The sequence below is a fragment of the Opisthorchis viverrini genome, assembly GCF_000715545.1.
Source record: "Opisthorchis viverrini unplaced genomic scaffold opera_v5_5, whole genome shotgun sequence".
NCBI classification, from domain to species: Eukaryota; Metazoa; Platyhelminthes; class Trematoda; order Opisthorchiida; family Opisthorchiidae; genus Opisthorchis; species Opisthorchis viverrini.
In genome coordinates, this window is record NW_008751661.1 from 5,007,347 (window position 1) to 5,028,951 (window position 21,605).

A 21,605-nucleotide genomic window follows, 5' to 3' on the forward strand; every position below is an offset into this window, starting at 1 on the left:
GCCAGGAAGAACATATCAGTCAACCGAATCGAATACGCTTTGGAAATCCAGGAATGTGAAAATTCTGGCTCAGTTACACGTGTGGCATTGTTCTAGCACCTGAGGGAGTGTGAAGATTTTGTCAACGTAACTCCTACTAGGCCGGAATCCCGATTGTTGCTCTCGAGTCAGTTTCGAGAGCCACCATAAGGCGAGGGAATAGTTACACCAAACATATACTCCCAGGGTTGTGGGTGGCGAAATATTGTTATCGCTGACATGAAAAGCTATCGAAGAAGTCCCGAGGACTTTAACCTGATGTGAATACAAAAACATCATGACAAAAATAACCTCCCCTAGAGAGATCACTCCGTCGCTGAAGATACTACCTTTGGTCGTTTTGGAAGCGACCATTCCAGTGGAAGACAATTCTGTTCGAAATTATTCAGAACAATGAAACAGTGACAGTCCACTAGTTCTTTGAGACCTCCTTGCCAATACCCATGTACTTGATAGGTGAGACAGCCGCAATGAATCACATCACCAGTATATCCATATCAAAAACGGGTTTTGGCATGAGCTCACGTACGTGCTGGTTATGGTTGTGCACAACCACTAACCCACCGCTACGCACAACTACGCACTGATGATGTCACCTCGATTGGTGATGAAACGTTTGCAACCAAATTGCCCAGGTCAGCGAACAAGCCAACGACCATCTACGCCACCTGAGCTACCGGCATTCTCCTCTATAGAATATATATATATATATATATATATATATATACCCATCATACATTTGAACTATTTTACAGCCATCCCTGTGGAGGGAGTTTTTTACCTCATTTGCACAATCTGTCCCACAAGAGTTAAGACGCCACAACAATGCCACTGTTTAAGGAAAATGGAAGCCGACAGAAAGCGGACAACTATCGAGGAATGTCTTCTTTGTACTGCAAGACTGTGTTCTGTTCACTTATTTCTTCAGTCTCTCAGAAACCCTTTTATTGGGAGGACGGCCTAACGATTGAGCGCCACATGGTCATCCTACGATATGAAACGAAGTAACGCAGGTCAGACATCCGTATGCTGATTCGTACGGATGATTGTACCCTAACTCCACATTCGGAGGCAGAGTAGCAACGAGTAAAGACGACATTTGCGTCAGCAGGATCCCGCTTCGGTATAAATACAAGTGCCTCTAAAAGACTTGTTTTATTACTTACTGAGGTCTTTCAATAGCAGATGCCCCAAACAATGGTAGTAGCATAACATGTGATGAGGATTTCTGCAACATTGCCAACACTGTCTACGAACTCGAAAAACGAAACTAGAATACATGCTACTGCTCTCACCTTGCCGAAGTAAACTCCGCATTCAGATGCCCATATGAACGTGCTTGGAGTAAACGTATACTTGGAGTAACCATTTACTATATGTGGTGGCGTGCGAAGCTGCTGTATTGTAATCATTAATTCATACCGGTGGCACACCAGGGTGTTTGACAAATTACCTGTACCCTCCAGATTCGATGGTCAGATCGAATCGCAGAAAATGATGTTAAAACGAGCGTAGCGCGACATAATTGAGCGCACTTTGATGCCCAACCTTCTGCGCTGGCTAGATCGCAGAAAACAACAAACCTGTAGCCGTATTTCCGGAAGAACTCATCTACAGTCAAGTAGAGCCGAAAATTCGCTACTGTGGCAACTTTCTGGTATGTTTGAGGAACCTTAATCTTGATTTCAACTCTTGAAAGACGCTGACATGTGACAGAAGGGCTTGGCGAGCACATCCAGGTGTTTGTCATCTGGAACAATCATACTATTTTGAGAATAAGTACAGCCATACGGACAAGTGCAGTTGGCGGGCACACATGCATCAACATAGTTGGTCTACATGGATTCACTCTGAACCACTAACGAAGCATCCAGTTGATCAATTTAAGTTTGCCCTATTTCCAATAAACAGATACCGAAAAGTCCGTAAAACTAGTTTCGTCAGATATGCGTGAATCGATATATACACACAGAACTGGTTTGAAGTAGTAGGAAGTAGACTAGAACACAACACTGTTGAGACGGCGCGTTCGTGAAGAAACTCAAAAGATGCATTCACAAAAATACTTGCGTTGTGAACATGGACATACCAAACATCCACTGCCAGATTTACGTGATGTAAGGCCACGAATCGGGGATTCGGTTAACCACTCATCCTTGTTTGTGCCAGAACCGGGCTGCAGCGGTGAACCAGACGCCGTTTCGACAGGCGAAGCACTCCGTGTATGCACCGGGGTTTCATCGTTGTGCACAGGCGGTGATGATAATGCTGGCCTCTCAGACGCCTCAGTTGCGACCGCTTCGGTGTGCGAAAATGCGTCTACATCGCCCACTTGTTCACTCACCTCTGTTGTTTTCCCTTCGTTAATTTCAACGAAGGTCCGCTGTGAAGGGCTTGTACTTGAAGTCTGAAGTTAGAAGGGAGTAAAAAAGTCATCTGCGCAAAATTAGCGGCTTGGGTCGAAGATTGTATTGCCAGTTTCACTGTGTATAGGAGTGAGTCGGATACAGAACAAAAATACCTATTAAATGTTGGTGTGGTGACGGCCGTGAGACAAGAAAAGACGTTTCAAGAGAATAGTACAAAAGCTTGTAGAGGCGTACTAGTGGTGCCAGCTGAATACCAACCACGAGTACCACTTGTCAGGCGTGAAGTTGAAACCTAATTTAGTTCAGACAGCCCGTCAAGGTTAATGAGTAATAAGACTGTGTTCAATTTACAGCTGTGCTAAACCTAGGAACTTGTCTTTCGGTGTTCCGAACGGATAAGTGCAAAAGCTACACGAAGACCATAACTTCGTTCGAAGAATGTGAATGAAGCTGGATGAACTCACAGACGCTGGCACTGCCGATCTTGCTGAAATCTGCCCCGTCGTGTCATCACTTGGCGGTAAGCTGTGTCCATGTGGCTTACAAGGGACCGGATCGACAGAAACTTCGGTACCTAACAGCCAATCGCTAGAAGACGCGGCAGCAGTAAGCGTGGGTGGCTGTGCTAAGGATGTTACAACACCAGGAGAGTTCGGGGAATCATGCGAGCTACCTTCCGTAGGGACGTCTTCTTCGTCTTCGTTCTCCTCTTCGTCAGTTGCGTCCTCTTCGTCTGATGACCTAGATGGCCGTCGTCTGTGCAAATCATAGATGGATGGAGACGGCGGCGGGGAAATCAACGGATCACTCAGGGCCAAACCGCATTCGTCTAGACCAGCGCGGCTTGGAAATCGCGGATCCTCCATATGCATCTTACTGAAAAGGAGAAAAGCAGACACAATAAGGCAGAGGACTAAAGAACTTCGAATGTTAGTAGTAGCAAAGAGGATGGATAATGAGGCAGATCATCTTCATTCATTTACAACCAAAATTTTAATTCCGCGGCGCGGTTAGAAGGCATCATCTTCCTGAAGCATCTGATCAATGTGTATTCCTAACAAACCTCGAAAAACCTCTACATTATAGCGCCTTTGCTCAGTGTCTGTGATACCAGTGTGACAGTGGCAAAAGATAAATAAGAATGACCACCTTAAATATGAAAACTGAAAACTTCGACAATCCACGACCGGTTTTGCCCTTCTGCAGGCTCATCCGGTAGGCGTGATTCCCGAGCGCCCGTCAGCTTTGTCCTACTTAAACCCAAAATGGACACAATCCGCGAAGTATACTTACTCACATGCACACTGACTTCACTTCTAACCGGAGACAAAAATGAATTCCAGTACCGTAGAGCTCTACATGGCCCAATGGTTAAGGGGAAGAGTTATTGACCGTAAGGTCAACAGTTTGAACCCCGTCGCGGCATCCGAATTAATCCTGTCTAGGCTCGGGCAACCTGGCGGTATCTCATCCCTCGTGCTTCTTTCTGGTAGCATGACAACTAGGCACAGAAAGGGAGTTACAGATCAACGACTTAGACCGGGATATCAACACGGTATGGTGATGACGATGATGAGGACGTTGATAGCACGTCTGAACACTAGTTGCTCGAGTGATTATTGGCTACTGGGCGGGCGACAGTCAATCTGCTCACCGAGCTTGCAAACGTTTCGTTATCATATGAGGATACGGTGGCATCTGACTGACGACGTCCCCTCAAATAGTGATAAAAGCGTTTGCAAGCCAATTGCCAAGCTAAGTGAATAGATCAATCTTCAACCGATGAAGAGCCATTACCTGGGGCGCTATCCCTAAGTACCAAGTTGCATATTCCTATCAACCGGAGATGAAAGCCCAGTCTAAAAACCTATTTGATCAGACTAGCCACTCGATTTTACATGGGAAGATACACTGGACCGATCAGAGAAAACAAGTGAAAACATTCCACCAATGATGGAAAAAGGCCGTTTATCCAAAAAGCCCTGTGACGTCCAAATTGTGCGATCACTGAAAGACTTCCGTAGCAGAGTGTACATCATCTTATTTCGCCTACATAAAGGCACCAGAATAGTGCTCCCGAAAATATTGTTTCTTTCATTTATCTGAATAATACAGCAAGAATACGAAGACCTGGGGCTACCGATATTTCACCTTCATTTCTTTAGCCGCAACACTAAAAACCACCAGTTTAACATCGAAACGAGCAAACATAGGAATAAAACAGTGGAACGGAGCCAATCGGTAGGTTAATCACGTCCGGTTGTCGAGTCCAAGGCAAGATGATCGCGTGTCAGGGTCTTTTGTGAACACAAACCGGGCCGATATTGATCAATCAACATGACCTAACCGAAGGCTAGCAATTGTGTTGACATTGCGCAGTAAAATCCTGAAAGCTGTACTGGGGTCAACTCTACGCCCAGTGGATAGGACGCTTGTCAATAGATGACAGGGTTTCGGGTCTCATTTTGCAGGCCGTTGGTCGATAAATTAGTCACCTGACTCAAATAACTAGGCGAATGACCTGAGGTGCGTTCGCATGAGCTCACATCTGTTCTGCCCATGTACGTGCTACTCCAACCGCATCAGAGTTGGTACATAACGTGAGAGGCAGAGAGATTGATAACCGCAAGAGTAGTGAACCGTCTGAGTATGTACGACAGATTACAGCACGTAATTCATGTCGTATGGCTGTGGTTTAACGACTTCTCTTAAACTGCAATCTTACAAAATCCCTTTCTTCGCTGCGTAGTCAGCCTCTCGATTAGGTTGCGGCGTGTTATGGACGCTTACCAATTTCTCCGGGTGGCCGTTAGAAATCAGCGTCCTTTCTAAGAACTCTTCCTGAAGAGCGACAGGAGTACAAACATATTTGACGCGGTTAAACAAAGTGCGCATGTGGCTTCTTTTATGAGCTGAAGGAGTAAAGCCCTAAATGCTGCCCAGTCCATGACAGCCTGCACTTGAAAGTGCCTTCTGGGCGTTTGGCAATAAGACTCTAAAAATGCAAAGCTGTCACGTTTCTACCTCAAAAGAAACGGAAAGGTTTGGATGTAAACTGTTCATGAGGTTGCATAGGTGCTAATTCAATGAGAAACAAAATCTCGTCCACGTATCGTTTACAGACTAGACCGTTCGAGATCTGATCAAAAAGCTGTGTGAAGCTGTCTAAAGCTATCAAGAAAGGTATCTGCTAATAATGGTCAATGCGAGTTATTCGTTTTCATGCCATCCATTTGTTTATACTCTTGGCCTTCAGATTCTAAGCGGACGTTTTCAGCACATGGGAAAATCAACTCTCTCAAATATACCTAGGGAATATATGCAAGAACTTTGTGGACGGTAATAAAATCGCACCAATAAACTACAGTCTAGTGCAAAGGGGCACTGGTAAATAAAAGGTTGACATCCATAGAAAACAACTGACAACTGATCCAGAATTTGCGCAGGTTTGCGGGAATCCTTTGAATAGTGGTGTACGAATCTTACGGATAGGATCCCGGCCGACCGAAATTATTGCTACTTATTTTAATGTAAAGTCGTTTTTTGATAGAGATAAAAGTGAAATGTTGACATCCCGTAACCCTTGTCTTCTTGACGTGTTATTCAAAAGCGATTGGCAGTAAGGTGGTTGACTTGTCTCCAGATAACGCACGGTATGTCAAAACCAAAAAAGATAACACAAATAACCACGCTTTCAAATCGTCCAAAGGATAATTGCCACAGTAGGAAAGCGTGGAACGGCTCGTTGAAACCTAGTGAAGCAACCATCCATCGTATACACGAACCTCCAACAATACACAATGCCAAAGCCCGCTACTCGCAATAGTCGACATGAATAACTCGCCTTAGCATACCGAAGCCACGTGACTACAAAATTTAATTGACCCTCTCCGTTTACAAGTGGCTCAGAGAACACATTCGAGTTCCATCATCACCCATACAACTCAATGGTCTTGAAGTACTAATTTCACGCCGTACTACCAACACTGTTCTTGGTAAATGGTACTGGCTGCCGGAAAAGATAAGGAACTGTGATGGACTCTTGACTCAATCACATCTTAGCTCGAATTTTTATGTTCGAACTCGAAAACAAGGCCCTAAAATCTATCAAAGAACGGTTAACGCCCACAGTGTATTTTATTGGAGAAAAAGGAGTACAATGGCAAAATTAAGATTGACGAAGTTGAAGTGACCAGGATTCCGAATAGTTTAGTCCAAAGTGGGGTGTAAAGAAAAGTTAGATGATCTGACTAGTACACCAAATTCAATAGCTCTGCAGATATCAATGACAAAAGGAATCCCATAAATTTCTGACCTATGAAGCCCGTGGGATCTGTACAAGTGACAAACTAGATGTTAAAATATGGATCACCCGGTGGACTTTGACAGAAAACGGTTACCCAGAAGAGTTCGTGCGGAGGTGTTTGCGCCAACAGCCAGCAGCCAAGGAAAGAAGCACAACGGCCACGAAAGACTACCCACATTCAGCTGCCACTTAAAAGCAACACGGATTTAGAGAAGAGAACTCGGTGTTTGACGGCTTGCTCGAGATGAAAAATCAATACAGCACAACTGAGGACACAATGCAGCAGTGACCGATTGCCCAATACGAATCTCAAGGATAAAATATCAGTGCACGGTTCCTCTATGGTTATATGCTCATTTGACTGCAAACGTTCCACATTCTATATGGGTAGAACAACACGACAATCAGAGAACACTCGTAGAATTCTCGAGAAACTGGAGCAACCAAACATGAAACAAGCGCTGTCGTCAGTGACCTGATCGATACGGACCACCGGATCATTTAGCGTCATGTACCGAGCACCAAGAATTGGTCGAAGGTCAGTCGCCAGTGAATGCTCGAAACAGCCGAAACGATCGCGATCCGGAGAGGTTATCCCTGCATTCGCGAGAAAGATGTGAAATCTTCGCATGGCCTCGGCCCATCAATCAAACTTCTCAACGACTGCGTGTATATTGCCATTGATTTTATAACAAGAGTACCGCAACGCTGTGTGGTACCTCAACCTAGTTTTACATCTTTTCGATGCAATTGTCTGAGGGAACGCGACTGCAAAAGAATTTTCGCAAACTCATGAGCTTCCAAGTTCCCGAATGTGCATTCATTCTTAGTGCTCAGGTGTTCAGCACTCCGTACCGAACAAATCTTGAGCCATCTGGGAACTGCGAATCACAATTACGTACCGTCACTTGGACTGCAGTGCGATCCGAAAAGCTTCCACAGAACTCAGTCACCACTGTTCGCGCATTAGCAGGAGAACACTGTGTAGACCAAATAGATCCAAATTTTCGCAGCGTCCATGTGCAGAAGCATCGGCCATAAGCTAAAACAACCTACCAGCCAGTGAGAGGAACAATGTCATCGTATGATCGTCAAACGACGAACATTCACCATCGGACGTCACTGGAAGAAGTCCCCGTTTGTTTCAGTCGTACTACACCAATCGGTCATATCACACTACTGAGGGGTACTCATCGCTGCTGATGTTGCATGTACGACTGAAGGTAAAATGATCCCTCGTCCTGCTTTTCATCGTTTTTGATTAATTTCATTCAGTAGAACTCAACATAGGACTACGAAATACCGCAATAAAAAATCAACATCATCATCAAGACAGCAACAGCAATGTTGGCACTGATGATTCACTGCCGTACAACCATAAGGATCGTTCTAGTTATATATATATATAGAGAGAGAGTGAAAAGAAGAGAAAAACGGTGGGTGAGGGATTGGACCTAGTGCTGGCCTATTTCAAACATTCTGAGGTGCCTACACCGCCAAACGCTCAATCAAACAATCTGGAAAGAAACTGACAGCACGAATGCCACCGGCATCGATTAGGCGCTATTTCTTGCAACGTCTCCAGACAAGCATACGTGGGGTCACGGGGACCCCATCCTAGAAGGCGTACAACACCAACAACACCTACACAATTCGCGATCTCTTTCACGCCCTTCTACCAAGTCACGCGTTGTCCACCTCGCGGTTTGTGCCATCTTGAGCAAGGCACGGTATACGGTGTTCCAGCATGCGTAGCACATGACCCAGCCATCGTAGTCGGTGATGCTGGATGTTTTCCCGGATCGAATTACCTGCAGCACAACCAAATACCCGTTTTCTAATCAACTCGTTACTAACACGCTGACACCGTCCAAAGCCAGCCACGCTTCTAAGGCACCAGTGGTCAAAAACCTGAAGACGCCTCTCATCGTCTGTCCACAGAGGCCACGTCTCACATCCATACAACAACACAGCCCTTACTGTAGCCTGGTACACACGACCCTTAGGATCCAGTGAGATGCCTTTTTGACGCCACAAGTGACGCAAATTAGCAAACATGATTCGAGCCTTTGAGATTCTTGCACTGACTTTATCAGACACACTTCCGTCAGAGCTAATACAACTAACGAGGTACGTAAAGTTTTCCACAATCTCTAGTGACTCTCCTTGTATTGTAAGAGATATGTTCGCAGACGGCACGTTCCGAAGAACGACTTTGCACTTTGTAGGTGCAAGGCGCATGTCGAAAGATGGTATGATGGTGGTCAGTTCACTCAACAAGGTTTGTGCTTCGCTTTGGTCTTCAAAGACGATAGCATTGTCATCTGCGTACCCAAATCGATAAGTCTCTCATCAGCAAAAATTTGAACACCGGGGTTTTGAAGACCGTTCACTGTTCGCCTCATTATTTCATCGATGACGAAGTTGAACAAGAATGGAGAGAGTGGGCACCCTTGTCTGACACAACTTTTTCTAGAGGAGCTTCTGGAAAGCTCACCATACACTCTCACCCGCCCAGAAGTATGCGAATATAGGGATCGGATTATGTTTACAAACTCCTGGGACATACCCAGATGGGCAAGTGTAGTTAACAGCACTAATCGATCAACAGAATCAAACGCACCCTTGAAGTCAAGGAATACCAGGATTGTGGGTCGTCTGTACATGTGGAGTTGCTTTACCACCTGACAGAGTGTGAAAATGTGGTCAACGCAGTCTCTACTCGGCCGAGATCCCACTTGATTCCCACGGGTCAAGACTTCGCGTGCCACCATAAGACGACAAAGAATCAGTGACGTCAGAAGCCTTGTCACAACAGGCGTCAAACTAACACTTCTGTGGTTGCTACATTGACTGCGAGTACCATTTTCAAAAATGGGCACCATTATCGACTCGGCCAAGTTGCCTGGGACAGCTCCTTCTCCCAGATACACCCAAATAAGCTAGATAGCCACTGACTGAGGAACCCACCGCCATCCTTGGAAAGAGCAGGTGGAAGGTCATCAGGACCAGCAGCACGGTGACGCTTGAGTAGAGAAATACATTCGGACACTTCTGAGATTGAAGGCGGCTCCATATTTACGCTCAACCTTTCTGTTGAAGGCCAGGTTGCTGGATTGGAGATAGCGGACGGCCAGCTGAACTGCTTCTCGAAGAACTGTGCCCAGCTGTCCAAACGTTCTGCTTCGCTGCATACCTGATTATTTCGCCGACAAGAGGTTTCCGAGGACCAGTCGAACGAATCAGGTGGTGGAACAGTTTGCGCACGTTTCTAGCATTCCTTGAATCTTCCATTCCTTCGACCTTTAGGGCCCACCAAGCTTCTTAGTCTGCGCGGACAGTCTTACCTGGCGTCGGATGATGGTGGAGTTGTGGTGGCGGCCAGGTGGAATCTGTCGCCGGATTTCCAGCAAAGACACGGTTCTATCAGAGATCCAATACTTGGGTGAGGTTAAATGGGTTGTGCCGCAAACAGCTTTGAGTATCGCTTTGGATGTTTTTTCCATGTGGCCGTTTATATCCGACACCGTACCGTCCGGCAGGCGTTTGAGGATGTGGCTCCGATAGTTTCGTTTGACTTCTGGGTCCACTAGCTTCTCAGTGACTAAGAGAGGTGTGCGCGTTTCATGCACACCTGAAAAGTGCAATAAAAGGCAGCAGCGTACAAATGCATGGTCGGAGTCCACGCTGGTGTTCTAGAAGGAGGGGCAGGCGGTGATCGACCCTTGCCACATAAAACCGACGGCGATGTAGTCTATTCGGATTCGGCGCTCTTTTGTTGGTGGGCACCACGTTGTCAAGCGATTTCCGCTGTTCCGGAAATTCGTACTGCAAAGGAACAGCCTGTGATCGGCACACCTCTGAAGTAACCGGTTTCCGTTATCCGCGCGTCTCGTGTCCAAACCAAGACGACCACCCAATCGGGCCCTAGCAGCGCTTAGTCTACCTACCTGGGCGTTCATATCACCAGCAACCACAACGATATCTGAGCTTTTAGCCTGCTGTAGAAGGGCACCTAGAGCATCATAGATACTGTCCTTGGCAAATTCAGAGCTATAGTCAGTTGGGGCGTAAGCAGACACTATAAACAACGTGCGATGAACCTCACTTCCTTTAGATTCTCTCACAGATGTTGCAAAAACGAACCGCACAGAGGCGACTATCAACGGGTATCCAATCAGGCAGAGACGCTTCCGCTCGTTCGCTCAATACAATACCCACCCCAGCATATCCAGCTGCAGCGGCCTCTGCCTCACCAGAGGTGCGCAGCTGGAACCTGGAAGACAGCGCGGGGCAGTTAGTTCGATCACAGTACTTGTGTCCTGCGTCCTTGTTTATGACAGACAACATACATCAATACAGACGGAATCCAGCGTACGGGCAAGAGCCACCCGTCGACCTGTTTGCTTCAGTGTGCAAACCTTGCAGATGGCTATGTACACAGACATTCGGGGTTTGAAAACAGACTTCGAAGTGTTTAGGGTTGTAACTGAACTCGGACGTGCAGGAGCTGCAGCTGAGTGTGATGCAGGGTGGACAAAACGGTCAGTCCTCGAGCTGGAAACTGCGGAGGAAGTATTCAAATTTGGGGGGGGGGGGGGACGGAAAGCGTGATAGTATGGGAAGAAAGGTACCAGCAGTAGCATGTTTTCGTTTATTTACCCTGATGTATACAACAAGTAAGACGACCCGGCTGATGGCACCATGCGACGGCCGATGTGGCATGAGAGTATTGTTATTTGTGTAAGTCATGGTTGTACGAGGGCTGGGATACGGCCATGGTGCCCAGACGTAGACAGGACGATTAGGGTCCTCAACCAGAGTCTTTGGCTCAAAAGCCTAACCGCAAGGCAGCGGTGTTCGGCTGGAAACACAAGTACATTACCGTTTTCTACGGAACACGTCGCCATACATGTTCCAACCCCTAACCTGGAGGGCCAGGAGACTGCGTTCGTCGGACCTCTACCCATGGACCAACCTGGTATGAGAGACTCTGAGTGTCGCGCGGACATCCCCCAGTATAGCTCAATGGGTCACCGAGGTACACAAACCGCCAATCCACAGTAAGGTCCAGACTCTTCGTGATGGGATTGAAAGATCGGTTTCATTCGAAATAATCTTTACCAAGTATTTCCTCGTAAAGAACATAATACAACACACACAACTAAACCCGGCCCTTCTAAGAAGATGAAGTTACACAAAGTTAATGCTTTTTGATGGTGTACATATCCATCCTGGGTATTCAGAAAGACCTGTCATCATGAGGAACAAAAAACAAGTTGTCCGGAAAAAAAATCTGGCGGATATTACACATGAACTTTCAAGCAGGCAGTATGGTGAAAATCAAGATTCTCATCATAGTGCATTCACCTGAAAAGTCACATGTTAGGTGTCCCAAAAACTTTTGGTTTGAAAATGCGTTATACCACTCGAACGTCCTTGGCAGGTTTGGTTAGCATCCTACTATTACGTCAACTATGTAGGCTATTGACTGATATAACAAAACAGTGTATATTTTTCCATAAGCCGCCTTCGACTGAGCAAGTGATTAAAACTTCCCAGAAAGGATATATCTCTCTCAACTGTTGTCATCAAAATATGAATATGACGGTACAGTATTGCCCTGTCTCAAAAGCGTTTCTGAAATGAATGCCTCGAACAGAGCGGAACAGCCCGATCCCATTTTTTAACTCCGATGGTATCCCTAAGACATCCAAAAATGTAGCCTGATACCTCTGGTAGGAAAATATCCTCCATGTATGTCCTAACTTGGAACAGAAAAATCGACGCAATCGGGTTGCTCGAGGAACCATACATTAGGCAGGCGAGGGGTTGTGGCAGTTAACCCAATGAGTGTCATGCCCGTCTGTCCGTACCACTAAATATACATGTTGCGGTATTTCACGTCAGTCGAGCTAGTTACATCAAGAAACTTGAAACGTTAGATTCATCCGATGACACCCTAGCATAACATTCAACCCAACTTAGATATCTGTCACGAAAATTTAGGACTATCGTGGGCTTGCCGAAATATCCCATGAAAAGCCCGGGGATAGTACCATAAAACCGAAAAATGATACATTTGAAATAGACCTGCGGGTAAAACCGCAAAGCAATCATCGTAATCGTTCACCATCATCATCACCAATGGGAACACAGCATCGACGTTCAAAACCGGTGTCTCAATAAAGTATAACCAATTTTTCCAAAGCCTTACTACGAACGAACAAACTAAAGTGGATGGAAATGAAACTTAGTGCTAGCTCACCACATCATTCAAATAAAAATTCAGACAATGCGAAAAAAGTAAAACCAAGAACATAATCAACATTCATTGCTAGTCGTATCTTGCAGTATCCAAGACCCAGAACAGCAAGCATTACGCGAACACCCTCCTGCAAGGAAAGTCACACCGACAGTATCCAGACTTCTTGCAATCGCGTTCATACCCGTTGTCAATTCAAAGGCTGACCACCTGTCTGCTTGAGCCACTGTTGGGCAAGAAGAAGAGCACTTTTATCAGCAAACGATGACTCGGCATATTAACCCAAAACATGCATACCTTCTCAACTTGGGAACGATGTCGTCTGGATATTTCAGATCAGTGAGGTTTTAGTCAGTAGCTATTTGAACACCAGGGTTTGGAAGACCTTTTAGCACTCGTCTCACTACCTAGTCTTGTTCATTGCTGAGCAAGCGTGTTCAGGAGAAAAGACTGGTCAACTGAGTCAAACGAGACTTGGAAACCTAGGAATGCCAGAGTTGTGAGTGGCTTAAACGCATGGCATTGTTATAGGACAGGGTGGAATGCGAAGATTTCGATAACGCAACCCGTAACAGGCCAGAACCCCGCTTTCTACTCCGAAGGTAAAGCCTCACAGAGCACCACACGGCGGAAAATGACAAATGACACCAAGGGTTCCAACGCAACTGGAGTCAAGCTGACCTCTCTGTGACTACCACATTCAGCGCAGGTCCCCTTTTTTGAGAACGGCAGTTACTCACGATTCGCCACCAGCTGTTTGGGACAGCCTACTTTTCCAAGATGGAGACAAACGGGGAACACAAGCAATGACTGAGGACTTCATCCTCACCCTTGAACACTGCAGGTAGGAAATCATCCGGATCACGAGCGCGGTAGTGCTTGCGAGAAGATATGCCGAGGCCGTACAGGGTTACATGTTCATCATCCAGGATCCTGGTGCAGTTCGAAAGTCCGAATACGTGGCAGCAGGTGGCCAAGAGAGTTGTTCAAAGTGCTTGGCCCTGCAGTCGAGGCATGCTTCACTGAAAATCGCCATTCCAGTTTGATCCTTGGTAGCTGCGCTCACATGAGATTTTCAGGACAGGTCGCGTGGATCAACCGAAATCACCTTCCGGCATTCCCAGCGTCCTTCGCCTTTTCCATTTCCTTAATTTTTCGCCACTACAAAGCCTCATGGTCGGTGCGCAAGTTGAGTTTTACTTGGTGCATGATAATTCGCTGGGCTGGACTACGCTCAGGATAACCAGGAAGACTGCTCCGGGATTCAAGCAGCGCCATTGTTCTGTCTGATGTCCAGAACCTTGTAGTGCAATGCAACGAGTGAGACCTCTGGCGTTGTCCAAGGATGTGGCAATCTCGTTGCAGGAAGAATTAATATCTAACGATGGAGCAGTTGGAGGAGTCCAGAAGATGGTTGCCATGAGTTGCGATGATAACCTGCCAGCTCCTCGGTTTATAAGTGAGTCTCCCACGCATTACGCGGCCCAAGAAAGCGAAGACAGAAGCGACTCCGGACAAGTGCATGGTTAGAATCCACACAAGTGTCCCATCACGAGAGGCAGTCATTGATAAGCATCACCGGTCACCGATGGCGATGTGGTCAGTTTTGGTCCTTGGCTGGCACGTTTTTGGAAGACACCATATGATAAGTGGTGTCAGCAGATACAATAAACAAACAGCGATCAACGTCACGCTTCTGAAATTCCATCAGGGACGTTGCCAGACACGCTGCACAGAGGCAACTCTGAACGAATATCCAGTCGAGCAAGGTCACTCCAACCCGGAGACTTAGAACGACGCCAATCTCCGCATTACTGTGGTACAGGCCTCTGGGCCGCCAGATAAGCGCAGCGTATGGAGTGGTGGGGCAGTTCCGCATGGAGATTGAATTCTTGTTTCTGATACACATTATTCATCAGTTTTGAGTGAATCTAAGAGCAGCATATTGTTTTGCTTGCTTCAGAGTGCGAACATTAAATGCATTCAGATGGATCAAGCTTGGAGATTGATTTCGAGATGTCTAAAGCTAATGACACCGGCTGACGCACAGATGTCGCGGCTAAGACCGATGCAAGGTAAAGGAGGTTAGCAATCCGAATGTGCCCTAAGGAGGAGTATTATTAATGAGATGGGAAGAGAGGTGGACAAAATTATTTTTTGCTTGCCCGCCCTACTATATGCAATAGGTAAGGAAACTGCGGAGGAAGTATTCAAATTTGGGGAGGGGGGGGGACGGAAAGCGTGATAGTATGGGAAGAAAGGTACCAGCAGTAGCATGTTTTCGTTTATTTACCCTGATGTATACAACAAGTAAGACGACCCGGCTGATGGCACCATGCGACGGCCGATGTGGCATGAGAGTATTGTTATTTGTGTAAGTCATGGTTGTACGAGGGCTGGGATACGGCCATGGTGCCCAGACGTAGACAGGACGATTAGGGTCCTCAACCAGAGTCTTTGGCTCAAAAGCCTAACCGCAAGGCAGCGGTGTTCGGCTGGAAACACAAGTACATTACCGTTTTCTACGGAACACGTCGCCATACATGTTCCAACCCCTAACCTGGAGGGCCAGGAGACTGCGTTCGTCGGACCTCTACCCATGGACCAACCTGGTATGAGAGACTCTGAGTGTCGCGCGGACATCCCCCAGTATAGCTCAATGGGTCACCGAGGTACACAAACCGCCAATCCACAGTAAGGTCCAGACTCTTCGTGATGGGATTGAAAGATCGGTTTCATTCGAAATAATCTTTACCAAGTATTTCCTCGTAAAGAACATAATACAACACACACAACTAAACCCGGCCCTTCTAAGAAGATGAAGTTACACAAAGTTAATGCTTTTTGATGGTGTACATATCCATCCTGGGTATTCAGAAAGACCTGTCATCATGAGGAACAAAAAACAAGTTGTCCGGAAAAAAAATCTGGCGGATATTACACATGAACTTTCAAGCAGGCAGTATGGTGAAAATCAAGATTCTCATCATAGTGCATTCACCTGAAAAGTCACATGTTAGGTGTCCCAAAAACTTTTGGTTTGAAAATGCGTTATACCACTCGAACGTCCTTGGCAGGTTTGGTTAGCATCCTACTATTACGTCAACTATGTAGGCTATTGACTGATATAACAAAACAGTGTATATTTTTCCATAAGCCGCCTTCGACTGAGCAAGTGATTAAAACTTCCCAGAAAGGATATATCTCTCTCAACTGTTGTCATCAAAATATGAATATGACGGTACAGTATTGCCCTGTCTCAAAAGCGTTTCTGAAATGAATGCCTCGAACAGAGCGGAACAGCCCGATCCCATTTTTTAACTCCGATGGTATCCCTAAGACATCCAAAAATGTAGCCTGATACCTCTGGTAGGAAAATATCCTCCATGTATGTCCTAACTTGGAACAGAAAAATCGACGCAATCGGGTTGCTCGAGGAACCATACATTAGGCAGGCGAGGGGTTGTGGCAGTTAACCCAATGAGTGTCATGCCCGTCTGTCCGTACCACTAAATATACATGTTGCGGTATTTCACGTCAGTCGAGCTAGTTACATCAAGAAACTTGAAACGTTAGATTCATCCGATGACACCCTAGCATAACATTCAACCCAACTTAGATATCTGTCACGAAAATTTAGGACTATCGTGGGCTTGCCGAAATATCCCATGAAAAGCCCGGGGATAGTACCATAAAACCGAAAAATGATACATTTGAAATAGACCTGCGGGTAAAACCGCAAAGCAATCATCGTAATCGTTCACCATCATCATCACCAATGGGAACACAGCATCGACGTTCAAAACCGGTGTCTCAATAAAGTATAACCAATTTTTCCAAAGCCTTACTACGAACGAACAAACTAAAGTGGATGGAAATGAAACTTAGTGCTAGCTCACCACATCATTCAAATAAAAATTCAGACAATGCGAAAAAAGTAAAACCAAGAACATAATCAACATTCATTGCTAGTCGTATCTTGCAGTATCCAAGACCCAGAACAGCAAGCATTACGCGAACACCCTCCTGCAAGGAAAGTCACACCGACAGTATCCAGACTTCTTGCAATCGCGTTCATACCCGTTGTCAATTCAAAGGCTGACCACCTGTCTGCTTGAGCCACTGTTGGGCAAGAAGAAGAGCACTTTTATCAGCAAACGATGACTCGGCATATTAACCCAAAACATGCATACCTTCTCAACTTGGGAACGATGTCGTCTGGATATTTCAGATCAGTGAGGTTTTAGTCAGTAGCTATTTGAACACCAGGGTTTGGAAGACCTTTTAGCACTCGTCTCACTACCTAGTCTTGTTCATTGCTGAGCAAGCGTGTTCAGGAGAAAAGACTGGTCAACTGAGTCAAACGAGACTTGGAAACCTAGGAATGCCAGAGTTGTGAGTGGCTTAAACGCATGGCATTGTTATAGGACAGGGTGGAATGCGAAGATTTCGATAACGCAACCCGTAACAGGCCAGAACCCCGCTTTCTACTCCGAAGGTAAAGCCTCACAGAGCACCACACGGCGGAAAATGACAAATGACACCAAGGGTTCCAACGCAACTGGAGTCAAGCTGACCTCTCTGTGACTACCACATTCAGCGCAGGTCCCCTTTTTTGAGAACGGCAGTTACTCACGATTCGCCACCAGCTGTTTGGGACAGCCTACTTTTCCAAGATGGAGACAAACGGGGAACACAAGCAATGACTGAGGACTTCATCCTCACCCTTGAACACTGCAGGTAGGAAATCATCCGGATCACGAGCGCGGTAGTGCTTGCGAGAAGATATGCCGAGGCCGTACAGGGTTACATGTTCATCATCCAGGATCCTGGTGCAGTTCGAAAGTCCGAATACGTGGCAGCAGGTGGCCAAGAGAGTTGTTCAAAGTGCTTGGCCCTGCAGTCGAGGCATGCTTCACTGAAAATCGCCATTCCAGTTTGATCCTTGGTAGCTGCGCTCACATGAGATTTTCAGGACAGGTCGCGTGGATCAACCGAAATCACCTTCCGGCATTCCCAGCGTCCTTCGCCTTTTCCATTTCCTTAATTTTTCGCCACTACAAAGCCTCATGGTCGGTGCGCAAGTTGAGTTTTACTTGGTGCATGATAATTCGCTGGGCTGGACTACGCTCAGGATAACCAGGAAGACTGCTCCGGGATTCAAGCAGCGCCATTGTTCTGTCTGATGTCCAGAACCTTGTAGTGCAATGCAACGAGTGAGACCTCTGGCGTTGTCCAAGGATGTGGCAATCTCGTTGCAGGAAGAATTAATATCTAACGATGGAGCAGTTGGAGGAGTCCAGAAGATGGTTGCCATGAGTTGCGATGATAACCTGCCAGCTCCTCGGTTTATAAGTGAGTCTCCCACGCATTACGCGGCCCAAGAAAGCGAAGACAGAAGCGACTCCGGACAAGTGCATGGTTAGAATCCACACAAGTGTCCCATCACGAGAGGCAGTCATTGATAAGCATCACCGGTCACCGATGGCGATGTGGTCAGTTTTGGTCCTTGGCTGGCACGTTTTTGGAAGACACCATATGATAAGTGGTGTCAGCAGATACAATAAACAAACAGCGATCAACGTCACGCTTCTGAAATTCCATCAGGGACGTTGCCAGACACGCTGCACAGAGGCAACTCTGAACGAATATCCAGTCGAGCAAGGTCACTCCAACCCGGAGACTTAGAACGACGCCAATCTCCGCATTACTGTGGTACAGGCCTCTGGGCCGCCAGATAAGCGCAGCGTATGGAGTGGTGGGGCAGTTCCGCATGGAGATTGAATTCTTGTTTCTGATACACATTATTCATCAGTTTTGAGTGAATCTAAGAGCAGCATATTGTTTTGCTTGCTTCAGAGTGCGAACATTAAATGCATTCAGATGGATCAAGCTTGGAGATTGATTTCGAGATGTCTAAAGCTAATGACACCGGCTGACGCACAGATGTCGCGGCTAAGACCGATGCAAGGTAAAGGAGGTTAGCAATCCGAATGTGCCCTAAGGAGGAGTATTATTAATGAGATGGGAAGAGAGGTGGACAAAATTATTTTTTGCTTGCCCGCCCTACTATATGCAATAGGTAAGGCGACCCAGCTGATGTCAATTGTGAGAACCGCATATTTGTCGTAGTGGTTGTAGCTGCCACAGTTTCTTTCACCGATGGTTTGAGGAGATGGGGTAGGTAGCTGCGCATTGGAGGCGAGAGCTGATAAATTCGTGCGCTGAGACAGCGTTGTAAGTGGACTTTTAAGTGGGAGAGTTGGGAAGGGGGTTATGCATTGAACGTAATCGCTTGGATGCACGAGCGCACTTGAGGGCGCGTCTGGGCGATGTCTGACAATGTCTCTAACCATTGATGTGACCCGTCTCGCGGTACCCACCCAGGAAGACGGCAACGACCGGTGCAGCTGAGTCCGCTGGTAGTGGCTTTCATACTTCGCTGCCAAGCCATTGTTTGACCGCCTCTGGCTCTCTTCCACCCTTCACGTGGTTGTGCGATAAAAGTCCTTCGAGGAAGTCGATCGATCGGCATACGCGGCACGTGGCCAAGACAGTGCAAATTGTTCAGTGTGATCACTTCATCTAACGAGGGTGAGTTATTTCCGCAGAATATCATTAGACGTATTTCAGCATTGTTGATCTGGTGTTCCCACCAGATTCGAGCGATGCTCTGAACACGTTGGAGCTCAAACACTGAAAGTATTTTGATGTCCTCGGCGCGCAGCGGTCAAGTCTCTGACCCGTATAATAATATGGAGTGCATCGTAGCATTGTAAACTCGACCCTTGACGGATAAGCTGATGTCACGCCTACGCCACAGGTGACGCGGGTTCAAAAAAGCTGCTCTGAACTTCCCAATGCGGATGGAAATATCATCTTTCGCGAGACCACATGGACTGGTATAGCTGGCCAAGTAAACTAGTTTGTCTACTAACTCAATCAATTCATCTGCAGGCATGAGGCTAGGGTCAGAGCTCACCCAGTCTTGCAGTAGGACTTTACACTTTGCAGGTCTGAAGCGCGTGCCGAATCCTCAGGCAGAATTATTTGGATCATTTAATATTGTTTGCGTTACCACAGGGTCAGATCCAAGAAGAACTATGTCGTCTGCATACTCCATATCTGGGTGGACATCCAGGGAGAAAATCGACCTCACAGGCATTAAAGGCTGATAGTGAGCCTTCCATGGTCGTCCCAATGACGAGTTTTCCCGTAGACCTCCACACGGCTGTGGGAGTTGGTGTACAAAGCCTTGAGGAGGGTCAAGAACTTACGGGGGACACCTTTGCTCCACAGAAGCTGCCATGGTGCCTGGCAGTTCACACAGTTAAAATTTGCTTTCAGATCAAGAAGCACAACCATTGTTGGTTGCTGAAAGCATTGTAGCTGTTCCAGAATTAATCGGCGGGTGAAGATATGATTGGTATATCCTCTTGCAGGACGGAACACAGCTTGGTTTTAACGGCTGATGCCACGGGAGTCTTCACTAAGCGTCCGCATACCCTTTTTGAAGATGGGAATAACTGTCGACATGCCCCATTCTGCAGGCGCCTTCTCTTCGTTGCTCATGACACCAATAAACTTTGCCAGATGGGTCACCAGGGATTTTCCGCCTTCGTTGAAGAGGGCTGGATACAGACCGCCCGGTCCGGGTGCCTTCTCACGTTTCAGTAAGGATATTTAGTGCTTTGTTTCTTCTTGCGACGGGCGATCAAAGTATACATTCCGTTCGGCCGTATGCATTAGCTCCACAGGCCGTGTTGAAGGGGGACAGCTGAGCTACTTTTAGAATTGTTCGGTCTATCTTTCCAGTCGATGTTTTTTGAGTGAATTAATGAGTCATCTATTTCACTTATCGTTTCGCTGACCGTTTCTTTCCTAGCGCCGTCGATCGTTTTAGTTGATATAGGGCACGGCTGTTTCCCGCGGCGAAGGCCTTCTCCATCCACCGAGCTTTCGATGTCCACCAGACCTCTTAGTCTTTCCTCAGACCCTTCACTATTTGGTCTGCCGGTATAGCTTTCCTGGTAATAATCATGGGCAGCGATCTCGATGATATCCAGTGGTCTTGTAGTCGAGTTGGGGAAGTCGGACAGACAGCACTGAACGCCGCTAACATAACTCCTTTCATATTCTGCCACGCTTCATCTACATCCTCACTGCCACCACAGCATTGGTTCACTGTAGAGAGTTGTTGGACTAGCTCAGATCGATACTGTTGAGCTATGGTAGCTCTTCGAAGACAGTGAATTGGCATGCTTCTTGCTGACTTGCGAGGGCCTGAAGGGAATGGAACTACCAGGCGTGCACGCACCATGGCGTGATCGGAATCAAGTAATAGGAGTCAGAAGGAAAGGCAGTCGTGAATTTTGGTTCTCCACCGGTGGTCCAACTGGGATCACGGTTCATTTACAGTTGGTGGCCGTCAGGTTACACGGTGCGAACGTTTTTGTCCAATGTTCGCACTTCTCAAAAACAGTTCATGAGAAGCACACAACTGAAAGAGTCGATCTCTGTTGTCTGTGCGGCAAACATCGACTCCATATTGACCGCCCAAATGTGATTGCAAGGAGATCAGATGACTTACTTGAGCATTCAAATCGCCTGCAAGGGTTACAATATC

General features: G+C 46.7%; 1 protein-coding gene across 1 annotated transcript in view; it reads right to left on the bottom strand.

Annotated features, from left to right (window-relative positions):
- T265_12583 (hypothetical protein) overlaps nucleotides 1–21,605 on the bottom strand; it is a gene marked incomplete at both ends in the record, with an annotated part of 44,084 nt that overhangs the window by 16,320 nt on the left and 6,159 nt on the right. The window contains 2 exon segments of the mRNA XM_009164407.1: nucleotides 2,129–2,446; nucleotides 2,873–3,284. Of these exon segments, the coding sequence (XP_009162671.1) occupies nucleotides 2,129–2,446; nucleotides 2,873–3,284 (730 nt within the window).